General features: G+C 37.2%; 1 protein-coding gene across 1 annotated transcript; it reads right to left on the bottom strand.

Annotated features, from left to right (window-relative positions):
- Positions 1-9,130: 9,130 nt before the first annotated feature.
- On the bottom strand, positions 9,131-15,716 carry LOC112048808 (uncharacterized). Its single transcript, XM_052890295.1, has 3 exons — positions 13,441-15,716; positions 12,197-12,370; positions 9,131-10,933 (listed from the first exon to the last, which is right to left on the bottom strand). The coding sequence occupies exons 1-3, from the start codon at positions 13,526-13,528 to the stop codon at positions 9,840-9,842; spliced, it is 1,356 nt and encodes a 451-aa protein (XP_052746255.1). The 5' UTR covers positions 13,529-15,716; the 3' UTR covers positions 9,131-9,839.
- Positions 15,717-26,280: the final 10,564 nt, after the last annotated feature.

Raw genomic sequence — 26,280 nt, 5'->3', positions numbered from 1 at the left:
TATGTTTAGGACTTTTACCAAGGAACCCCAAAAAATCATTCGCATGATTAAGTTTTAATAGATCGTTATTTAGATATGATGTGTCGTGCTCTTATGATTGTTTTATTTTATTATATTTTATAAATTTTAGAATAAAAACTATTTTAACATTCATTTGATATTAATTGTGTCCAAGAAAAGTGTGTGTTTGTGATGACTAAAATAATTTATAGACAGGTGAGTTAAGTTTATCTTGTGCTTTTCCACCCTTGGGATTACCGCGTAGTTCATGTTCTGTAGAAATACGGGGAGAAATAAAATCATCGTTGCCGGAGAATAAAATTGTAATTCATCATCATCATCCTCATATCAGCCGATGGACGTCCACTGCAGGACATAGGCCTTTTGTAGGGACTTCTAAACATCACGATACTGAGCCATCTGCATCCAGCGAATCCCTGCGACTCGCTTGATGTCGTCAGTCCACCTGGTGGGGGGTCGGTCAACACTGCGCTTACTAGTGCGGGGTCGCCATTCCAGCACTTTGGGACCCCAACGTCCATCGGCTCTTCGAACTATGTGCCCCGCCCATTGCCACTTCAGCTTCGCAACTCGTTGAGCTATGTCTGTGACTTTGGTTCTTCTGCGGATCTCCTCATTTCTGATTCGATCACGCAGAGATACTCCTAACATAGCTCGTTCCATCGCCCGCTGTGTGACTCTGAGCCTTCTTATCAGGCCCATAGTTAGCGACCAAGTCTCGGAACCATAGGTCATCACTGGCAACACGCACTGTTCGAAGACTTTTGTCTTCAGGCACTGAGGAATTTCGTCCGAAATTGTAATTGTAATAAAAAAAAATCAACTCAAAAATTAACTTTTACTAAAAAAAAAATATCTTACCAATGTGTTACCTTCTGATCAGTTTGAAGGCGGTGCCAATCAGTGTCGTGTTTTGATTCAAGCCGTTTAAATTTCAAAATTCTGTTCTTTCAAAAACGGCTAAAAAGGTCAGGAAAAATAAAAAATCGAATTTTGGCGATTGTTGACAAAGTATTTTAACAAAGACTTAAATAAAAGTGAGAAAGCTCGAATGATCATCATCATTGTATTTTTAATTTTAATATTGTCTGCATTTTTAGACATTAAATATCACGTGTCTCAAACGGTGAAGAAAAAACCTACATACCAGAGAGTTTTCTCAATTCTCTGCGTGTGTGAAGTCTGCCAATCCGCATTGGGCCAGCGTGGTGGACTATTGGCCTAACCCCTCTCATTCTGAGAGACTCGAGCTCAGCCGAATATGGCTTAATAATGATGATGATGATGATGATGATGATGATGATGATGATGATGATATATGATAGAACCACCACGTTGTTTTAAAGCGGGTTTATGGATAACATATATATTATTTACAGGCTCAAGTCCTGGGTACTATGATCATAGCATGTGTTTCTTATGGCTTTGCATATGGTCACATCACAGGAATGTTGAGGGCGTTGCAGAAGCATGAGGATGACATTACCCTGAGCACAGCACAAATATCTGTAATAGGTAAGTTGGCAAAGTCTAAGAGCAAGGCAGTGTCTCCGCTAGGACGAGTAAAAAAGCGACACCGTACCATACTTTTCTCAAATAATAGAATAGAATATCTTTAGAATAGTATATCTTTATTTGGCCACACACAAGTAATAAAAGCAACAAACAGAACATACAAAAATCTATATGGTCGTGGACAAAAAAGGTATCCACCTCAGCACGATGGCTGGTTTTCAGGTGAAACCTTGTGTGTTCACGGACGTGTCTACGACTATGTTTAACTTAAAACTTATACTTGATTACATATTATATGATTTATACTATTTATATTAAGTTTGATAAAGAATACAATATGGAACTTAAGCTAACTTATCCTAACAACTATACAAATCATGCCCACGTGGAATGGTGGCAAGAATACTGGCTGCATTTCCGCGCTGGACAGCCTGGCTGATCCTTTGCGCAAAAAATGAATAATTTATACTTAGTAAAATAAAAATAATGAAACAAAAAAGAACAGAGTAATAAAATAACAAAATTAACATATATGGGGAACTAAATTAAAAGGAAAAATCAAACAATAAATATGAGTCAACCCGTAAAGTGAACGATCTGCCGCCACCATCGTATTCAAAGCTATTCAAGCCATCCTAGTTGTGGATGAAACTAAAAGCCCGAATAACATACAATTGAAAATTTTGAAAAACTCGATCAAGTCATCAATATTCTCTCCCACTCGAGTATATTTGCAGACATTCAGTAATTCTTCCCAATTTTCAGACCCCAAAACTCTTCAACGGCTTAATTTTCATCAAACACATCTAAGAACACTCACCCGTGAGTCCCCTTTCATACAAAAAAACTAAATTGAAATCGCTTCATCCGTTCGTTAGCTATTGTTCCACAGACAGACTGACAGACAGACAGACAGATACATCCAATTTATGACCCTCTTTTTGCGTTGGGGGTTAAAAATAGATTGACCTCACCTCACAAGTAATTCAATATGCCAAATCAACTCTAAACACCATGTTGAATTACTTGTGAGGCTAGATAGTTACGTCATATCTAACGAGTAAGTAAGAAGGTCCGTATGGGGGGACTGAATATAATAATAATATATTAAGACATGGATCTTACAACAGTAGATAACTGATTTGCGAGACTCGGTATTTTTACAAGTCTTGTTTTTGATGTGACCAACGTCATTTCTCAAGACGATGATGATGGTGATGATGATGGCGGTGGCGATGACTATGATGATGATGATGATGACGATGGTGATGACGACTTCGACGGCGATGACGATGGCGGTGGCGCTGACTATGATGATGTTGATGATGACGATGGTGATGACGATTTCGACGGCGATGAGGATGGCGGTGGCGATGACGATGACGATGGTGATGACGATGGCGATGGCGATGACTATGATGATGTTGATGATGACGATGGTGATGACGATTTCGACGGCGATGAGGATGGCGGTGGCGATGACGATGACGATGGTGATGACGATGGCGATGGCGATGACTATGATGATGTTGATGATGACGATGGTGATGACGATTTCGACGGCGATGAGGATGGCGGTGGCGATGACGATGACGATGGTGATGACAATGGCAATGACAATGACGATGACGACTTCGACGGCGATGACGATGGCGGTGGCGCTGACTATGATGATGTTGATGATGACGATGGTGATGACGATTTCGACGGCGATGAGGATGGCGGTGGCGATGACGATGACGATGGTGATGACGATGGCGATGGCGATGACTATGATGATGTTGATGATGACGATGGTGATGACGATTTCGACGGCGATGAGGATGGCGGTGGCGATGACGATGACGATGGTGATGACAATGGCAATGACAATGACGATGACGACTTCGACGGCGATGACGATGGCGGTGGCGCTGACTATGATGATGTTGATGATGACGATGGTGATGACGATTTCGACGGCGATGAGGATGGCGGTGGCGATGACGATGACGATGGTGATGACGATGGCGATGGCGATGGCGATGGTGATGACGAAGATGATGATGATAATGATGACGATGACGATGTTGATGATGGCGATAATGCTGATGATTAATCATATTTTTTTAATTTCCAGCTACCAGCATGCTCTTCAGCGCAACTCTTGGCATCATCATGTTAGCTCCTTGCGGCGCCATGCTTGGAAGACGTTGGAGTCTTATTGTCTTCTCCATACCATTACTATTGAGTTGGATATTCGTGTACTTTGGCACCGGATTTATAAGTTTGTCCCTATCGAGAATACTTGCTGGTATATCTGCTGGTGGATTGTCAATAATATGTATGGTAGCTGTAGCTGAGTTTTCATCTCCAGAAAACAGAGCGATTATCCAAAGCTTGATAACATTGTTTGCTCCAGCTTTTGGAACTGCTATTGGTCATGCATTAGGAGTTGTGATCCATTGGAAGACTTTAGCTATACCTGGAATTATATTATCTGTGATACATATATGTCTGCCGTATCTATGCACTGAATCACCACAGTGGTTGGCTTCTAAAGGAAGATTTGATGAGTGCGAGGTAGCTTTTCGTCAACTCCACGGCAATACGTTGGGGTCAGAAGAAGAATTGCGGTTGTTAATCAAAATGGAGTGCAGCAAACAGAAAATGGCGTCCGAAATGAAGATGGACAATGGTTTCAAGAAGCTTCTAGATGCGGTGCAGAGGAAATACTTCTGGAATTTAATGTTGACGGGTTGTTTTATATTCATATACTACTCCGCTGCTGGTAAAGCGATATTTGCTAATTTAGCAACAGTTATGTTGGAAGAAATAACAGGAACATCTGATGTTTTGTGGTACACTTTATTAGTGGACATTTTCATTCTAATAGGCACTTGTGCATCTTGTGTTTTGATAAATAAGATGTCTTTACGAATTCTGCTTTTCTCTTCTGGTGTAATTTCAGTTGTATTGTTAATAGTTTTCAGTGCTTGTCTGTATTTTAAAAACGATGAAGTATATTTCCAATGGATTAATGTAAGTCTGTTAGCATTATACTTTATAATAGTACATGCTGGTCCATATCCTGTGATGGAAGCACTTTTAGGGGAGTTATTCCCATTGGATATCAAGCTATCTTGTTTCATGTTATGTACTCCTATTATGGGAGCAACAGTATGTTCTAGTATATTATTAATGCCTATTTTAGTTAACATCATGGGGTACCATGGCTTGTTTTTATTGAACGCGGTGATATCTTTGATCTGTTTGGGTTATTTTTGGATTAAATTACCGGAGACTAAAGGGAAGACATTGCAAGAGATAGAAGTTTATTTCAAGACAAATGATTTTGATGTCGATAAAGTTATTATGGATGAACAAATAAAATCTTTTATATGAATTTAATTATTTATTATTTACTTTATTAATTGAAATTATTTCAAGTGTTTTTTGGTATGTAGAATCTTGATTTTGAAAGACCCACTATAGAACCACTGACCGGCATTTTTCATAATATTTTCGTTTTTGATATATAAAATGAAATCTTTATTAACCAAGAATAGATACAAAAACCAAGTATTTGATTGTCTATGGTCTCTAGACTAGATTGATCTGTATCGTGGAGACCAGGTAGGATGTTCTTATATTTTCGGTTGGACTAGGACTTAAAAATACATTACTAAAAAGAGAAGTACAGTAAAACAGTTAGCAAAAACGTTAGATAAGTGTACATATTTTAGTTTATTTTATATTTGCATTGAGTAATTCTTTGGTGTCTGTATCAGTTAAACATTTTAACCAATTTGTTATTGTTAGACTTGCCTCATTTACTGAAAGGTTGTAACGATTACAGGACCTTGCAATAAAGTTGCAGACTTTTGAATCGACTTAGTGTGAATCGTCGTGCGAATAATTTTCGCAATTGGGAGATCGACCTTGACTATTCTTTTTTCAAATACCTTTTTCACGTTTAGGTATTGTAGCAACTGTCTATGTTTTGACAAAGTTGCTTATAATATAAAGAGTTGACCAACTGTAAGCACCCTATCTTTATGTAGTAGAGTGGTTGAATATTTGTAGGGTTTTTTTAGCATTACTTTTAATACTGATCGTTTATTATCGATCTAGATCCCAAAATATTTAATGACGTCAACCAAAATTTCATCAGAAGCACACTGAGCCATTATGTGGCGTTTTGCATTTGTTATGCCATTGTTTCGTGTTTTAGGAGTAGAAGCTGCAGTTTTATGAAACCACATGTATTTTGTTTTGTCTATATTCATCGTCAGCAAATTATGGCTAAGCCAATTCGATAAAGCAGATATTCTCAATTGTGCATTTCGATAAGTTTCTTCTCAAGTTAGACCATGGAATAGCAAAACAGTATCATCGGCGTAACAAATGATGTCAGTTTTTGAGTGGTATATTATTTATGTCGTTAATGTATAATATAAATAGCGTCGGTCCGATTATGCTACCTTGAGGTACACCAAAGTTTGCATGTCATTTTTTAAATAATATATTTTTGTACACTGCTTGGTTAAGTAACTTTTAAACCACTCAAGCGGTATGCCTTTTGTATTCGTATGCCTTAGTAAAACTCCTCTGTTTTGAGTCCGACCGCTTTACCACTGAGATATTTGTGAATCGTTAATATAATGTGCTTGCTACAGGTTGGGTTTGTAAGTAAATTATACAAAGAAACCAAAACGCCTTGCAACATTTTTATGAGTTTTACGTTTTATGGTATTTGCTATTTGAAAATGTATCGCCGTGAAAGTATACAGGTTGCTTGGGGGTATTTCTCGTAACTCTGGGATTATATGGATGGTTATATCATCATTATCTTACCATATTCGGCTCACTGCTGAGCTCGAGTCTCCTCTCAGAATGAGAGGGGTTAGACCAATAGTCCATCACGCTGGACTGCGGATTGGCAGACTTCACACACGCAGAGAATTAAGAAAATTCTTTGGTATGCAGGTTTCCTCACGATGTTTTTCCTTCGCCATTTGAGACATGTGATAATTAATTTCTTCAAATGCACACAACTGAAAAGTTGGAGGTGCATGCCCCGGACCGGATTCGAACCCACCTCCGAAAGCGGAGGCAGAGGTCATATCCACTGGGCTGTCACGGATTGTTACCGTTACTGTTACATTGGAAGTCGGAGTTATTTGTATTACTTTGTATGATAACATAAAAAGTTTATATTTTTTAATCTACGGAACCCTAAACTACGCGTGGCCCGACAAGCACTTGACTGGATTTTTCATTATATCGGTTAAAAATCCTAGGTAGGTTCTTAGTTTATCAGGAAAAAAGTAATTCTGTAGGTGTTATGTTCATAATTAATATCCGTTTTAATATTAATATCACAGATTAAAGAATAATAAGCAGATAGAGCGCACGGAACACGGCAGTGATGCAGCTATTCCAAATACAAATTCAAAAACTAATACATTCTCCAGTCAGTACGACACGAAGCGTCGCATCAATAGTTTTTAATATTTATTAATCAAGAAATATGTTTTTAAATATTTTAAAAACACAAAAACTAAAGAAATAAGATGAAATATTTTTTATAGGTATTCTATAACAAGATCCCCAAGACTGTTATGGACCTGCCAATGCATAGCTTTAAGCAATGTGTTAAAAAACATTTACTTAGTCGAGGTTACTACAACATTGATGAGTTCCTTAAAGATAAAAGCGCTTGGAGGCCGTTGGATCAGCTTCCACCTTCACACAGGAAATAAAACTATAAGAAATTGTAATGTTGTCATCAATTGTAAATTATAATATTGTATGATTTTTCAAAAGAGCAACTGTTGAGTTTCTTGCCGGTATCTTCTCAGCAGAACCTGCCTTCCGAACCGGTGGTAGAATCTTTACAAATAGTCAACTGACGTGTCAAAAGTGCTTGTAAACTGAGCCTACTTGAAATAAATGATTTTTGATTTTGATGTAATTACCTTATTAATTATTAGTATAATATGATATTAATTTACGTAATAGTTGTTTAATTTACGTAATCTTGAAATACAAATTATGAAAAAAGTTTGTATATGCGAATCTTGAAATACATATTATGAAAAATGTTATTGACGGCCTCCGTGGCGCAGTGGTATGCGTGGTGGATTTACAAGACGGAGGTCCTGGGTTCGATCCCCGGCTGGGCAGATTGAGATTTTCTTAATTTGTCCAGGTCTGGCTGGTGGGAGGCTTCGGCCGTAGCTAGTTACCACCGGCAAAGACGTACCGCCAAGCGATTTAGCGTTCCGATACGATGCCGTGTAGAAACCGAAAGGGGTGTGGATTTTCATCCTCCTCCTAACAAGTTAGCCCGCTTCCATCTTAGACTGCATCACTTACCATCAGGTGAGATTGTAGTCAAGGGCTAACTTGTAAAGAATAAAAAAAAATAAAAAAAAAAATGTCAAGAAGACGCGAGATGAATTTCACCAGGCTCACAGTGCGATTTGTAAAGACTCATTCTGTATAATTCTCTATTCTGTGATTAATATTAGCACTCGTGCGAAGCCGGGACGGGTGCTAGCTTACCATAAAACAAATACACCCAGGCTTTGGTTACATGGACCAACAGCTGCGTTACCAAGGTGACATTGAGATAGGTTGTTGCAATATTTATCGCGTCTAGACTCAGGAAGGGTCATTTTTATCTGAATCTGATTGAATTTCAAATTGTTGTTGAGGTAGGTAATGGTTGGTAAGTTTTTTGAAAACATTTATGCATTTATGGGATAGGTCTCGATGTGACGCGCGACCTAGCCTAACTTAATGCATATGTATCTGTCACCGGGATATATGAAACCTACTAATTGTAAAAAAAATCCTAGTTTACATCGTACTAAACCGATTTTGATAATTCTTAAGGGTCTGCCAATTCGCATTGAACCAGCGTGGTTGACTATTAGCCTAATCCCTCTCTTAATGAGAGGAGACTCGTGCTCAACAGTGAGCCGATTCTGGGTTGTGTTCCCGTTCCGTTACGGGGATAAAATATAGCTAATGACACTTACAGATACATAGCTTTCTAGTGGAAAAGAATTTTCAAAATTGGTTTAGTAAGTCCAGATTATACAATCGATACTGAAGCCAAAAAAATTAAAAAAAAAAATTTTTCGATATTATGTCTGTCTGCCCATCCGTATTTTATGTTGACCGGGCATCACGCTGAAACTACTGTATAAAATCAAATAAAATTTGATTTAACACTATTTGCGACCAAAATCCGGAGAAGGAACTAATCTCAGGAACTACTGGTCCGATATGAAAAATTCTTTCAGTGTAAGATAGCCCATTTATCGAGAAGGCTATAGGCTTATTATATATTATCCCCGTATTTCTACGGGTACGGGAACCATGCGGGTGAAATCGCGTGGCGTCCGATAGTACATAGAATACTTAGGGTAGAGGTAGGGTAGGGGCAGGATAGGGATAGTGTAGAGTTAGAGTAGGTGTAGGGTTGGTAGGGTAGGTGTAGGGTTGGTAGGGTAGGTGTAGGGTAGGATTAGGGTAGGGTAGGAGTAGGGCAGGGTAGGGCTAGGGTTTCACGGGACGAAGTCGCGGGCGTCCGCTAGTTTATATTAATTAAATACATTGCGATGAATTTGTACTATTTGTATTACCTATATTGTATTATTTATAAACAGTATTATTGTAGACTATATCTATACGAATTAATTACAGAACACGGCTAAAACTCATGTGTCAAATGTCGGACTATATCCGACTAGTTTCGAACCCATACTGGGCCCTTAGTCAATAGTCAAGTCAAAAAAACTCAAAATTCATTTATTTCAAATATGCTTAGTTTACAAGCTCTCTCGAAACGTCAGATAATAAATAATATTAAACTTAAGATGGTGATAATAATCATTCGAAAACTTAAAATTAAAGTTACGAGGGTTCCAAACGCACCTTGGATAGAAGAGCCCACAACAAACTCAGCCAGGTTTATCCTTTTTTAGTTTATCACCATTTAACAATAGGTATATAAGTAGCCTGTCATGTCATACATTTCATTTGCAAGCAATTTTGTCATTTACGTAATCATTGACACTAATAAGACTTTTCTATAAGCTTGCGTTTAATAAAAACTTTAAACTTATTGAGAGACATGCCAGTGGATTAATGTGGCATGTGGAAATAGCTGGTTCTTGCAACGCGGCATGATCCAAACATGATTGGGTATACTTCGACGTTTTATCACGTGAGTTTTAGCCGTGTTTTAGAATAAATTAAAATATGAATAACATTCACTATAATTTAAATAAAATAAAATGTTAAGCCAATCAAATTAACCCCTTAATCTGCTCATTATTAACAATATCATCCACATCATGAAAGTTATTAGTTTTAAAATAAATCTCTATCTCTTGTAGCGTCCTCCCTTTAGTTTCCGGTAATCGTAACCAAATGTAACCCAAGCTGACAATCATTATACCAGAATTAGCTAAAAACATACCATAATAACCCATAAACGACACCATAATAGGTAATAAAACTATGGTCACAGTCATAGCAATCATCAAAATTGAACCGGAAAAGAAAAAGCAATGCACCTTCAATTCTATAGGGAAAATTTCTCCTAATAACGCTTCTAAAATAGGATACGGCCCAGATTTAAGTATAAAGAAATATACACTAAGCAAACAAATTATAGCCCATTCCAAATATACAGAATCTGTCTTATAATACAAACAAGCGCTTAGAGATATCAATATAAAAATACCTATTAAACCAGTTGTGAATAACATACTTCTCATGGACACTTTTCTAATTAAATAACATGAGGTAACAGCTCCCAATGTGACACTTAAATCAACGATTATTGTATATATTAAAATGTCATTTGAACCTGTCACACCCTTGATAATAGTGACAGCTAATGTACTGTACGCAAGTTTACCAGCTGATGCCAAAAACGCAGAAATAAATACACTCAAAACCATTAAATCCCAGAAATATTTCTTCTTGCAAGCAATCGATAATTTCTTCAACGTGTGTTCAGAATTCGTTTCAATTGCCTTCTTCAATTTCGTCTTCTCAACGTTTAGCAGTAGCTGTAATTCTGCTTCTGTGTTTGGTGATTGTTTATGTAATGTTCTGAAAGATGTTTCGCATTCTTCAAACCTGCCTTTCGATGCTAGCCAATGCGGGCTCTCGACCCAGAAGTATGGTAGTATCAATCCAATAATTGCGGGTAGAATGCCTATCAATGCTACAGTACGCCAATGGAGGATGATGCCCAAAGCGTGTGCAATGCTGTTGCCAATAGATGGGGATAATGTTGATATCATATTCAAGAACATGGCCCTAGTCTTCGGGCCCGCGTATTCTGACGTCACGCATAATTTCAGTGCTAAGATGGACCCTAGAGCGATACCTGGAATCAGAAATTAATAGTGTAACACAGAGTAAAGATGATACAGATTGAGTGTTAACAAGCAGCGTGGTGAAGCCCATAAAAAAAACAAACGTCACGCGTCTCCTTGATCAACAGACGAAGGTAATATTAATAAATATTAAGTACTAGCGGACGTCCGTGTGGAATTTAGTTTTTCACAAATCCCTCGGGAACCATGTATTATTCCGGGATAAAAAGTAGTCTACGTGTTAATCCAGGCTATAATATATCTTAATACCGAATTTTAGCTAATTCGGTTCAGTAGTCGAGGCGTGAAAGAGCAACAAACATTCATATAATCAAAATCATCAGTTTTCGCAAATCTCGGGCAACCATGGATATTTTCGGGATAAAAAGTAGCCTATGTGTTAATCCAGAGTAAAATCTATTTCCATTCCAAATTTCAGCCAAATCGCTTCAGTAGTAGCGGCGTTATAGAGTAACAAACATCCAAACATCCATACAAACTTTCGCGTTTATAATATTAGTAGGAAGTAGGATTTCAAAATTTAACACAAGAACAATTACGTAAATGAATATAATAATAATCAATAATACCAGTAAATAAATACAATAAAACTTTCTACGAGTGTGAAGTCTGTCAAATCGCATTGGGCCAGCGTGGTGGACTATTAGGCTGACCCCTCTCATTCTGAGAGGAGACTCGAGCTTAACAGTGCTTAACATATTATGTCGCCGTGAAAGCTTGGCTCACTGAAAAATCTATAACCTCAAACCTAATAATTATCATGTTTACTCTTTAGTTATTGCAATTTGACTTCTAATGATTTTGCAATCAAAATAGTGTTCTGTTTTGATTTAATTAATAATTAGTCTCTCAAGTAATGATCACAGGTGACAGCAGTAGAAAAGAGACTCTTTAAGTTCTATGTTGAGATTTTGTAACGGTCAGCAAAGTCTACGTTAGTTATTTTAATAACTTTAGAATTGACTTTTCATGTAACTAAGTTTTACCATTTACATTCTTATTTACAAACTTATTTACTTAAACAGTAAATACTGTTTAAGTAAACTACCACGCTGACAAGCGTGGCGGCGCTCGACCAATAGGAAAAATAGTAAAATTAAGAGTAGTCTATTGTGTAAGCGATTAGTGAGTTTATGCGTTGCGTACCTATTATAAATGACAGAGCCGATGACCAAGGTTAGGTCAGCGGTTCTGTCCACATTTTTATTAATGACTCTACGTTTTCTGCGACATATAGCTTGTTAAATGCTTACCAGCTAAAGTCCTCGACAGCATCAGAGTGACCGCATCCCTCGCGAAGTACAGCACCACATAGTTCAGGATGGAGGGCATGGAGAACACCATGAAAGACCAGCGCCGACCGATCCTGTCGGAGACCAGCGCTACCAACAGCATCCCAACGATAGCAATCGCCATGAGGGAAGACGCTGCCAAACATAACATCAAATTCAATCTATACTTAGTATTATAAAGCTGAAGAGTTTGTTTGTTTGAACGCGCTAATCTCAGGAACTACTGGTCCGATTTGAAAAATTTTTTCAGTGTTATATAGACCATTAAGCGAGAAAGGCTATAGGCTATATATTATCCCAGTATTCCTACGGGAACGGGAACCACGCGGGTTAAACCGCGCGGCGTCAGCAAGTCACATTATAAAACTGATTATCATCGTCATTATCAATCCATATTCGGCTCACTGCTGAACTCGAGTCTCCTCTCACAATGAGAGGTATTAGGCCACCACGCTGGCCCAATGAGGATTGGCAGACTTCTCACACGTAGAGAATTAACGCTGGCCCAATGCGGATTGGCAGACTTCACACACGTCGAGAATAGGGATGATGACAGTTTTTTAAATTGTATATAAATTAAGAGTATACTAATAGCAAAGCAATTTTGTAAAAGTAACAGGGTATCTGCGATCATTACTTTCGGGATTTAAAGGGTCAGATTTGCGGCGCTGCCGCGGATCCCTGAAAAACGCTCCATACAAAATGGCACGATTTAGTGACGTCGTTGGCTCGCTGATCGTTAGGTTTGTATGGGCGTTCAAACAAAATTACTAATATCTTTGTTATTTCTGCGTTTATGTTAATAGTTCATTTATTGAAAAATGTCACATTTAATGTAAGGAAGCTAAAACTGTATGAATTTTCATCTAATTACGATAAAAAAAAAATAAAAAAATTTTGAAATTATTTATTTTGCAAATATCCAGACAATATTTGCTTTTTATGTATAAATTAGTTAACATTGACCTTATTTACCCGAATGTATCATAAAAATCAATATATTCAAACCTAGTCATCATCCCCATTAACGCTGGCCCAATGCGGATTGGCAGACTTCTCACACGTAGAGAATAAACCCCTCTCATTTGAGACACGTGATATTTAATTTCTTAAAATGTATGTGCATTTTGTGAAAGTTGTAGGTGGAACTTACCGAATATGGATTGTTACGTAATGATGATTACTAACGGCCATAGAAAACATACCAATTATAGATATTTGTGTATCGCTGAGCTGTATCCCCTCCTCCCTGGCACGGAGGGAAGCTACCAAGCTCGCCATCTGACCCAGCATGAAGCCATTGGAGAAAGATATGCTGTTTATCCCTCCCAACACTATCGCCTGGAATCAATATTATCACATATTAGCTGACGCCACGCGGTATAACCGTGGTACCCGTTCCCGTAAGAATATGGAAATAATATATAGCTTATAACTTTCCACGATAAATGGGCTAACTAACACTGAAAGAGTTTTTCAAATCGGACCAGTAGTACTTAAGATTACCGCGTTCAAGCAAACAAACAAACTTTTCAGATTTATAATATTAGTATAGATTATATCGGTGTAGGACCAGCTTATGACACTCACAAATAACGTAGCTTTCTATTGGTAAAGGATTTTTTAGGTCGGTTTAGTACATTACCCCCTACAAGCTCAGAAACATAACCTCTTTATAATATAACTAGCAGATATCACGCGGTTTCACCTCCGTAGTTCCTGTTCCCGGAGAAATTAAGGGAATAAAACATAGTCTATATGACTCGCAAATAACGTAGTTTTCTATTGATAAAAGAATTTTCAAAATCGGTTCAGTAGATTACCCCCTACAATCTCACAAACAAAACCTCTTTATAATATAAGTATAGATTAGCCGACACCCCACGGTTTCACTAGCGTAGTTCCCGTTCCCGTGGGAATACGGGGATAAAACGTAGCCGTAACGTATAATACTCACAAATAACGTGACTTTCTACTAGTTAAAGAATTTTCAAAATCGCTTCAGTAGATTCACAGATTTCCCCCCTACAATACCACAAACTTTATCTTTTTATAATTAGTATAGAACATAGATTATCCCCGACAACCAATTTGAAGTATAAACTATGAAATACATTGGTATTAATAGAAAGAAAGAAACCTTTTGATAAGCTCTGAACATCACAACAAACTCACTGTCTGCAACTCGGATCAAATATAAACTAAATTGACATTTGGTCAGGTATCCAGCTATATAAGATATTTAAAAGTTGTATTTAGCAGAAAGGACAAATTTTTTTCGTGCGTTTGGAACACTCATAACTTTAATTTTAAGTTTTCAACTAATTATTATCATCATTATTTATCTTCTAATATTATAAAGCAAGTCTCCTCTCAGAATGAGAGGGGTAAGGCCAAATATAGTCTACCACGCTGGCCTAATGCGGACTGGCAGACTTCACACACGCAGAGAATTATGAAAATTCTCTGTTATGCAGGTTTTCTCACGATGTTTTCCTCCACCATTTGAGAAGCGAGATATTTAATTTCTTAAAATGCACACAACTGAAAAGTTGGAGGTGCATGCCCCGGACCGGATTCGAACTCACACTCTCCGGAATCGGAGGCAGAGGTCATATCTACTGGGCTATCATGGCTCAATAGCAAATATTTTTTAAAAAAAATCTTGTCATACGCATGGTTAGGGTCTGTTCCAAGTTGTATTATCCCTGATTCTTACAACTTACAAAAAAAAACTAGTGAATAAGCATATCATCTAGGCAAGAGAATTGAATCTTATACCACATGGCTTATTTATTTAATTTATCACGTAATATGAACCCAATGGCCACTCTGTGTTCTAGCTAAATATCCACACCACTAAACAAGATTTTTCTTAGACATAAACAAATACCACTGTATTATGCATAATATTAGGCATATTATTTACGTACTAATAATATTATTAAAGAATCTGCTGTCTGTACGTTTTACAATGTATCTATCTATACTAATATAATAAAGCTGAAGAGTTTGTTTGTTTGTTTGATTGCACGCGCTAATCTCAGGAACTACTGGTCCGATTTGAAAAATTCTTTCAGTGTTAGATAGCCTATTTATCGAGGAAGGCTATAGGCTATATATTATCCCCGGATTCCTACGGGAGCGGGAACCACGTGGGCGGACTAAAACTAAATTATTAATTAACTAATAGCTATAAACTCTGTAAGCGTTTTAAAATAATTTATCTTTAAGGTTTTTTTAGGGAGGTTTAATAATAATTTATCTTTAAGCGGACAAAGTCATGTAATTTAGTAAGTCAATGCCACAGATTAAAGAATAATTGGCAGATAGAACGCACGGAACACGAAACACGGCTGAGATGCAGCCATTCCAAATACAAATCTTGTGACTAATTTGCTCATCTTGTTTAATTTTCTTTCTTTCTCTCGTTTTTTTATTTTTAAGTTGTATATGACGGAATATTTTTAATAGAGAAATTACTGAAAGGAATGTCTACAATTTTTTTGAGGTTAATAGCTCACATAATGCAAATAAAGAACACACATATGAAATTAAACTCATTTTTTACGAATTAGAGTCACAAATTACAAACTTATAATTTAAAAAAAGTTGATAAATTGTACGAGATTTTAGTTATAAAGAAAATCATTTACAGCACGAAATGCATAGAACATGAAAATGTAAAACTAAACACAATATTATTAAGAGTTTTAGATTTTAGATCAAGAATACAATTTTTACTTAGAACATAAAAGCTCTGCGCTAGAACAGTATTCTTATTAGAAGTATTTTAATAGATTGTATTCTTATGAGAAGTTAAAAGAAATATTTAAAAAAGTAACCTTTTTGTGTAAAAAATAACCTTTCATATTTTTTACTGGAAAGATAATAAAAGTTAAAGATAGAATAGGATGTTAGTTGTCTAACATCGATGACTTTTTAAGCACTTTTGCCCGCATTTCTTGATTTATTCATTTTGATATAGTGCGACTTAAAAGAGAAGTTAATAAAAATTTTAGTCCAGTTTTAATAGGTTTTATCTGGGGAATAATTCCTACTGAGATGAATTTTTGTATGGACCTGTAGTACGGTGTTATGACAATTACGGTTTGACAAACGTCAAAAGGTCACACAGTTTTATGCAAATATTTCGCGATCTAATCTGAAAACTATTAATTTTACAGGAAAACTGCAAGATACATTTTTGTAGACAATTTTATGTGGTACAATTTTTATAATTTTCTCTATTGACCTCTGAGGTCCGTTTTACGTATAAAGAAAGTTTATTCTAAAAATTCCGAAAAAATACACCTAAAAGTAACCTTTTTATTAGTGTAACCTAAAAGTAACCAATGCAGTCAAAAAATTACCAAGGTTACAAAAGTAACCTTCTGGCAACTGATTTTTACGCAAGCCACAAAAAAAGTTACTTATAACCTGCGTATATTGGCTGCATTGTAAAAATCGGTATACCAACCTTTCAGACATAATCACTAGTCTTTGGTTATGTTGACCAAAAACTAGAGAGGCTAAAATAAAGTTGGATACAGATAAAGTCGTTATTAATTATTATTCAAAAAAAATGGCATCTAATGTTTTTAAATATTTCAAAAACTGATCACAAAAAGTAAAAAATAAGATGGAGTATTTTTTACACGTGATTGTTGGTAGTGAAATACATATTATGAAAAAAGTTTGTATATGGTCGTTTTTTTTTTAAATATTTTGTACCAATATTAGTAACACACAAAAGTAAAAAAAAAAAACAGTGGACAAGGAAACACTTATCTCTATAAGAGATCTCTGCCAGTGACCCTTGGCAGTGGGAGAGATTATAAACAAAAGAAATGGATAGGTACCTACAACAAAAAAAAAACTGAGGAAACATATTATACTTAATACATAAATAATAAAAGTAAATAATACATCAAAAATAACACTAATAAATAAATTAAAATAAATATACATATAAATTATAACAGTACATATCAATACTATAATAATAACTAAATAAATACATATATATACAGGGTGATTCGGTCTTTAGTGCGGATATTTTTTTTCGTGGTTCTGTATCATTTATAGAATATAAATCTACAAACAGTTCGATATATTTTATGTAATTTTTTTTTTTAATTTATGTCTCTAAAATAACAAAATAATGTACATATTATTACTAAACAAGATATTCAGCTTAAAAGTGATCTGGTGACGTCCTTTAGGTATCAAACGAAAATAAAATAAACGCACAATAGGGTGACCCTAAAATTCTGTTCAAAAGTAAATAACTTTAGCTAACGATAATTTTGTTATTTTTGAGTTAAAAAAAAAAGGAAAAATGCGTGATCATTAAATTTTGTTTATGTACAAAATATAAAAATATCCGCACTAAAAAAAATTTATTCCTGTATTCATACATATAATATAACGATCTATGATGATAAAGAAAGATAGTGCTCATGAAGTCGATGTTTAAAGGTATCAACATTATGCAGATGTCAAGGAGACTCGTTACCTTTGCTTTTTTTATGGGTTTCACCGGCTTTACTGCGCAGCTCATTCTGGTTAATTCTCTATTCTGTGGTCAATGCTAACTTGTTTGAAATGTTAGGTATAAGTGTTTGAAGAAACCTGAATAACATAGGTTGTGTAACTAACGCATATTATGAAGCCCGCATGGCTCAGTGGGTAGTGACCCTGCTTTCTGCATCCAGGTCCGTGGGTTCGATTTTCACAACCGGAAAATCTATACTTAATATTATAAAGTAGAAGTGTTTGTTTGTTTGAACGCGCTAATCTCAGGGACTACTGGTCCGATATGAAAAATTATATTTATAATTATATTAAATTTTTATAAATTATATTAAATAAATATATTAGCGTATTTCTACGGGAACGGGAACCACGCGTGTAAGTGTGTATGTTTGTTCCTCCTATGAGCTGTGGCTACTGAAGCGATTTGGCTGAAATTTGGAATGGAAATAGAAAAAGTTTCGTCTCACTACGAGTATGTCTATAGACTTTGAAACCTTTAAAGCGATAAGCCCAAACCAGTTTCATTAGAAAAGGTTTTATGGAAAAATACCGGACAAGACCGACTCCAAAGGTTCCGTACAAATAATTATTCTCAATTCGAAAACTATAAAAATAATTACCTAACCAATGAAGCCTTTTTATTTGAAATTTCCTTCAAATACAACGGTTAGGTATGCCGGACCTGCACCCCTAGCCAACTAGCACGTCGATTCTCTGTCTACGATCGCAAACGCTTCGAAAACTAGAAAAATGTATGGCAATGACATTCTTATACATTTTTCTAGGTTTCGAAGCGTTCCCAGCACTATATGGATCTAAAGTGTAAAGTAAAATTGTTTACCAAGTATAAATAAATTAATTAATTAAACAAATAAAAAAACCCGACTGCATAAAGTAGAAAACAGTCGGGACATATTAAATAATGTAGAAGAAAATCATTCTATCCAATATCTTTCAGTTCATTCTATCCAATATCTTTTCAGTTTTTTATACTTTATGCAGTCGGGGTTTTTACTTGTTTAATTAATTTATTTATTACACACTTTTTAGTTACGATAGATGGTTAATTTCGGATTTATTTATTATGTTTATTACAAAGTACGATAATTTATGCGTCCAACCGAGGTTAAGAAAATATTCAAAAAATTCTACGGCACGCTCGGTGGGCGAATCCGACTCGCACTTAGCCGATTTTTATAATCAATATATTTAATTTAGTCTATTTTATAGCTTCACTTCACAAACCTGCTCGCACCTATAGTCATCCGCCTCGCGTGTTTTGTATAGACAACTAATAAATAACGTTTTTCTAATTGTAGTTTTTTTTTAAACATGACCATGATTTACCATTTTAGAATCCTCACAAAATGCTCTTGAATTTGATACCCATAATGTCATATTAGAAAAAAAAAAATTCACCTTGAGTCTATAGCGTCTCACAGTTGTCTTGTTATTTTTTTTAGTTTCACCTATCTAAGAACACTTGGGTTATTGAGACAAATCTAATGATATCCTAATTACGTAAATCCGTTCAGTGGTTTGGAAGATATGAGGTAATAAAGAATATTACATACATACATACAAAATACGCGCGAAAAACATAACCCTTCTTGCAGTCGGGTAAAAAAACTATTTTTTATGATTTTGTTTTTTTTAATTTTCTTTGTTGACTACGGAATCCTAAAACGTTATCTATCCTCTATTAAAGTATCCTCAGAATAATGTCGCCAAGATCGGTTCAACGGTTAATTTGGAAATAAACATTTCCGCATCTATATAAATAAACTAACTTAAAGTTTCTGTTTGTTTTCTTTTTTTTTTTTTTACAAGTTAGCCCTTGACTACAATCTCACCTGATGGTAAGTGATGATGCAATCTAAGATGGAAGCGGGCTAACTTGTTAGGAGGAGGATGAAAATCCACACCCTTTCGGTTTCTACACGACATCGTACCGAAACGCTTGGCGGTACGTCTTTGCCGGTAGGGTGGTAACTAGCCACGGTCGAAGTCACCCACCAGCCAGACCTGCGGCTTTATTGTATCTCAGTGTACCATTCATACAATGAGTCACTACATCGATTTTCGTTGTATTTTCGTTTATGTGATCATCTAAAATAGTTCGTCATCAACCCATATTCGGCTCACTGCTGAGCTCGAGTCTCCTCTCAGAATGAGAGGGGTAAGGCCAATAGTCCGCCACGCTGGTGCAATGCGGATTGGCAGACTTCACACACGCAGAGAATTAAGATAATTCTCTGGTATGCAGGTTTCCTCACGATGTTTTCCTTCACCGTTTGAGACACGTGATATTTAATTTCTTAAAATGCACACAACTGAAAAGTTGGAGGTGCATGCCCCGGACAGGATTCGAAACCACACCCTCCGGAATCGGAGGCAGAGGTCATATCCACTGGGCTATCACTGCTCACTGGTTGTATTACTAAAATAGTTATTTCTACGAAATTACCTTGACCACGTCACTTCACATCAAGTGGCAATGATGTTTTGTTTTAACGATCGTCTAAAATGAATATTTCAACAAAATAACGTAAATATCAGTTTTTCGTTAAAATACCGTTAATATTTGCTATTACCATTACCAGACTAACGTTACTTACTTTACGTAAAATGACGATAATGGGGATGATGACTAGGTTTGAATATATTGATTTTTATGATACACTAGCTGACGTCGCGCGGTTTCACCCGCGTGGTTCCCGTTCCCGTGGGAATATGGGGATAATATATAGTTTATAGCCTTCCTCAATAAATGGGCTATCTAACACTGAAAGAATTTTTCAAATTGGACCTGTAGTTCCTGAGATTATCGCGTTCAATCAAACAAACAAACAAACAAACAAATAAACTCTTCAGCTTTATTATATTAGTATAGATTCGGGTCAATAAGGTCAATGTTCACTAATTTATACATAAAAAGCAAAGATTATCTGGATATTTGCAAAATAAATGAGATTATAAAATTTCAAAATCTATTAAAAATATTTTATCGTAATTAGATGAAAATTCATACAGTTTTAGCTTCCTTACATTAAATGTGACATTTTTTAATACATGAACTATAAACATAAACGCACAAATAACAAGGATATTAGTAATTTTGTTTGAACGCACATACAAATCTAACGATCATTACATTACTTACGAAATCATTAGTTCGTACCATTTTGTATGGGGCGTTTTTCAGGGATCCGCGGCAGCGCCGCAAATCTGACCCTTTAAATCCCTGTAGCTCCGAAAGTAATGATCGCAGATACCCTGTTACTTTTACAAAATTGCTTTACTATTAGCATACTCTTAATTTATATACAATTTAAAAAACTGTCATCATCCCTATTGTGTAATTTCGTTGAAAACACAATGTTAGGCAAAACTATGTAGTGACTAATTACTTGAATGGTACACTGAGTTACATAATAACCCCTCTGGATCAATTCAGAAAATCTCAATCTGTCCAACCGGGGATAGAACCCAGGACTTCCCAGGAAATCCACCGCGCATACCACAGCGCCACGGAGGCCGTCAAATCAATCCATTAAAAAATTCTAGTGTTTGTCTGTGAGTTCAAAATAACTTGCAAGTGATTAGCTCTATATTACTTGCATTTTGGCTGTTTACACTAATCATGAGAGTCGTGATAGCCCAGTGGATATGACCTCTGCCTCCGATTCCGGAGGGTGTGGGTTCGAATCCGGTCCGGGGCATGCACCTCCAACTTTTCAGTTGTGTGCATTTTAAGAAATTAAATATCACGAGTCTCAGACGGTGAAGGAAAACATCGTGAGGAAACCTGCATACCAGAGAATTATCTTAATTCTCTGCGTGTGTGAAGTCTGACAATCCGCATTGCACCAGCGTGGCGGACTATTGGCCTTACCCCTCTCATTCTGAGAGGAGACTCGAGCTCAGCAGTGAGCCGAATATGGGTTGATAATTATTCGAACCTTGTTTATGACAGAAACGATTAATATTTCGTAATAGCAATGCTTAATAAACGTACGAGTAAGTAGCAATGCTGTAAGGCGTTTTGGTTTTTTCATCATCATCATATCAGCCGATGGAGTCCACTGCAGGACATAGGCCTTTTGTAGAGACTTCCAAACATCACGATACTGAGCCGCCTGCATCCAGCGAATGTCTGCGACTCGCTTGATATCGTCAGTCCACCTGGAGGGAGGTCGACCGACACTGCGTTTACTAGTGCGGGGTCGCCATTCCAGCACTTTGGGACCCCAACGTCCATCGGCTCTTCGAACTATGTGCCTCCGATTGCCTTAGCTTCGCAACTCGTTGAGCTATGTCGGTGACTTTGGTTCTTCTGCGGATCTCCTCATTTCTGATTCGATCACGCAGAGATACTCCTAACATAGCTCGTTCCATCGCCCGCTGTGTGACTCTTAGCCTTCTTATGAGGCACTAATACAAAAACTTAATTTTTAGAGTATTGACGGCCTCCGTGGCGCAGTGGTATGCGCGGTGGATTTACAAAGCGGAGGTTCTGGGTTCAATCCCCGGCTGGGCAGATTGAGATTTTCTTAATTTGTCCAGGTCTGGCTGGTGGGAGGCTTCGGCCGTGGCTAGTTACCACCCTACCGGCAAAGACGTACCGCCAAGCGATTTAGCGTTCCGGTACGATGCCGTGTAGAAACCGAAAGGGGTGTGGATTTTCATCCTCCTCCTAACAAGTTAGCCCGCTTCCATCTTAGACTGCATCATCACTTACCATCAGGTGAGATTGTAGTCAAGGGCTAACTTGTAAAGAATTAAAAAAAATAAAAAAAAAGTTTACTTAAGAATCGATTTTTCATATATAGCCCCCCGGTATGAAAAAAATATGGGCAGTAAAATACTATGAACGAATGACAGCGTTACGTTTTTGTGCGCAACCTATTCTGCGCACCTTTCACCGTGCGCTGCCGCCAACAGCGTAAACGCCGCGACCTGCTGCTCCTCGGTTGCGCACCTTTCACTTTTCATGCGTGAGTATCGAGACGTACATAGTGTATGCTGCGGGACAACATAAACTATTTAGACAGTCGATCTGAAAGAGTAAACTCCATTCGTGCGTCGGAGCTGACACACTTTTTTAATTTTTTTTTGTCTGTCTGTCCGTCTTTCTATTTGTTGTTTTTTCGCTGAACTGATTTTAATGGAACTTTTAGTGGAAGATCATGGAGCAACATATAGGCTTGTTTACGAGCAATGATAGCCCAGTGGATATGACCTCTGCATCCGATTCCGGAGGGTGTGGGTTCAAAACCGGTCCCGGGGCATGCACCTCCAACTTTTCAGTTGTGTGCATTTTAAGAAATTAAATATCACGTGTCTCAAACGGTGAAGGAAAACATCGTGAGGAAACCTGCATACCAGAGAATTTTTTTAATTCTCTGTGTGTGTGAAGTCTGCCAATCCGCATTGGGCCAGCGTGGTGGACTATTGGCCTTACCCCGATTGCTCGAGTCTCCTCTCATTCTGAGAGGAGACTCGAGCTCAGCAGTGAGCCGAATATGGGTTGATAATTATTCGAACCTTGTTTATGACAGAAACGCTTAATATTTCGTAATAGCAATGCTTAATAAACGTACGAGTAAGTAGCAATGCTGTAAGGCGTTTTGGTTTTTTCATCATCATCATATCAGCCGATGGAGTCCACTGCAGGACATAGGCCTTTTGTAGGCACTTCCAAACATCACGATACTGAGCCGCCTGCATCCAGATAATGTCTGTGACTTGCTTGATATCGTCAGTCCACCTGGTGGGGGGTCGACATCAAGCGGTTCGGTTAGTTTTTTGGATTGTATATTTTACGAGCCCCCGCGAATTTGTCCGCGTGAATTTCAGTTTTTCACAAATCCCGCGATAACCGTGAATTTTTTTGGGATGAAAAGCAAGTAGCGTGTGTGCTAATCCAGAGTCCTTACCTTATCAACCGATAGATCATTTAAATAATGAGTCACTACAACGTTTTTCAAAATATTTTCGTTTATGCAATTATTTAACATTCATTTTAAGTAAAGTGACAGTAATATAGAAGTGGTAGTAGCTAGTAAGATTATGTCAATGAAAAACCGTTATATACGTAATGTCGTTGAAATATTCATTTTAGATGATTGTCAAACAAAAATATCACTGCCATTTGATGTAAAATTACGTAGTCAAGATAATTTCGTTGAAATAACTATGTTTGATAATCACGATTACGAAAATACGACGAAAAAATGATGTAGTGACTAAGTATTTGAATGGCACACCGAGATACATAATAACCCTGCTGATAGGGGGTGCTGTATTGGGTTATCTAAGTCAAGAGTCCCAACAGCCTAGAAGTCTTCACACCAAAATGAACTAAATAAATAAAACATTTATATAAAAGATTTTATTTGTTCATCCATAATAACTTTATCGACATCAAAATCATTTGTCTTGAAATAAACTTCTATCTCTTGCAATGTCTTCCCTTTAGTCTCCGGTAATTTAATCCAAAAATAACCCAAACAGATCAATGATATCAACGCGTTCAGTAAAAACAAGCCATGGTACCCCATGATGTTAACTAATATAGGCATTAATAATATACTAGAACATACTGTTGCTCCCATAATAGGCGTACATAACATGAAACAAAATAGCTTGATATCCAATGGGAATAACTCCCCTAAAAGTGCTTCTATCACAGGGTATGGACCAGCATGTACAATTATAAAGTATAATGCTAACAGACTTACATTAATCCATTGGAAATATACTTCATCGTTTTTAAAATACAGACAAGCACTGAAAACTATTAACAATACAACTGAAATTACACCAGAAGAGAAAAGCAGAATTCGTAAAGACATCTTGTTTATCAAAACACAAGATGCACAAGTGCCTATTAGAATGAAAATGTCCACTAATAAAGTGTACAACAAAACGTCAGACGTCCCCGTCATTTCTTCCAACATAACTGTTGCTAAATTAACAAACATCGCTTTACCAGCAGCGGTATAGTAAAGGAATATAAAACAACTAGTCAACATTAAATTCCAAAAGTATTTCCTCTGAAACGCATCTAAGAGCTTCTTGAAACCATTGTCCATATTCATTTCGGACGCCATTTTCTGTTTGTTGTACTCCATTTTGATTAACAACCGCAATTCTTCTTCTGACCTCAACGTATTGCCGTGGAGTTGACGAAAAGCTACCTCGCACTTATCAAATCTTCCTTTAGAAGCCAACCACTGTGGTGATTCAGTGCATAGATACGGCAGACATAGATGTATCACAGATAATATAACTCCAGGTATAGCTAAAGTCTTCCAATGGACCACAACTCCTAATGCATGACCAATAGCAGTTCCAAAAGCTGGAGCAAACAATGTTATCAAGCTTTGGATAATCGCTCTGTTTTCTGGTGATGAAAACTCAGCAGAGACGACTATATTTAATATTGATAAAGCACCAGCGGATATACCAGCGAGGATCCTCGATATTGTTAAACTAATGAATCCGTTGCCAAAGTACACGAATATCCAACTCAATAGTAACGGTATGGAGAAGACAATAAGACTCCAACGTCTTCCAAGTGTGGAGCCGCAAGGAGCTAACATGATGACGCCAAGAGTTGCACTGAAGAGCATGCTGGTTGCTGGAAATGAAAAAGAACTATTAATCATCATCATCATCCTTATCAGCCAATGGACGTCCACAGCTAGACATACGCCTTTTCTTCTTTTTCTTCTAAGTATACCCGACGGTCCTCTGTGCAGAGCATGCGTGGAGGAAGAGGAAACCCCGATACATATTATGTTTAGATGCAGAGGTGTATCTGAATAACGCGCAGCACACATTGGATCCCCAGCAACACTCCAAGAGCCGTTCGGTGACCTGGGCGACCTGCTAAGCTTCTGTAGCGAGCTCGGTTGGCTGGAGTGATTTCGGCGGGGACCAGCACCAAATGGACCTGCGTACAACGGCCAACCTCTCGTGGCCAAGTGCGGAAAAGGCCCAGGAAAGAAGAAGAATATGCCTCTTGTATAGATTTCAATACACCACGGTTTCCAGTGGCTACCATCGTCGTTCTAAGTAAATAATTAGTCTAACCTCATCATAATTAATAACCCATATTTGGCTTAATTACTGTTGAGCACGAGTTTCCTCTCAGAATGAGAGGGGTTAAGCTAATAGTCCACCACGCTAGCCCAAAGCGGATTGGCAGACTTCACACACGCAGAGAATCAAGAAAATACTGGTTTCCTCACGATGTTTTTCCTTCACCGTTTGAGACACGTGTCAATTTCTTAAAACGTACATAACAAAAATTTTAAGGTGCATGCCACGACCGGATTCGAAACTACCCCATCCGAATCTGGCAGAGGTCATATCCACCGAATTATCAAGGCTCTCGTATCCACCTGGCATATATATTTGGGAATTTACCTAATACAGATATTTGTGCCGTGCCCAGCACAATTCCATCCTCAGACTTTTGCAAGGCTTTCAACATTCCT

The sequence above is a fragment of the Bicyclus anynana genome, chromosome 27, assembly GCF_947172395.1.
Source record: "Bicyclus anynana chromosome 27, ilBicAnyn1.1, whole genome shotgun sequence".
Taxonomy (NCBI): domain Eukaryota; kingdom Metazoa; phylum Arthropoda; class Insecta; order Lepidoptera; family Nymphalidae; genus Bicyclus; species Bicyclus anynana.
The sequence above is the reverse complement of the archived record's forward strand: the minus strand, read 5'-3'. Positions and strand labels throughout refer to the sequence as shown.

Coding starts and splice junctions, on each gene's coding strand:
- LOC112048808 (XM_052890295.1), bottom strand. CDS start 13,528: ATGCTGGGTCAGATGGCGAGCTTGGTAGCTTCCCTCCGTGCCAGGGAG. Junction 12,371..13,440: donor TACACAAATATCTATAATTG/GTATGTTTTCTA, acceptor TATGTTTGGCAG/CGTCTTCCCTCATGGCGATT. Junction 10,934..12,196: donor GCTGTCGAGGACTTTAGCTG/GTAAGCATTTAA, acceptor TTCTGATTCCAG/GTATCGCTCTAGGGTCCATC.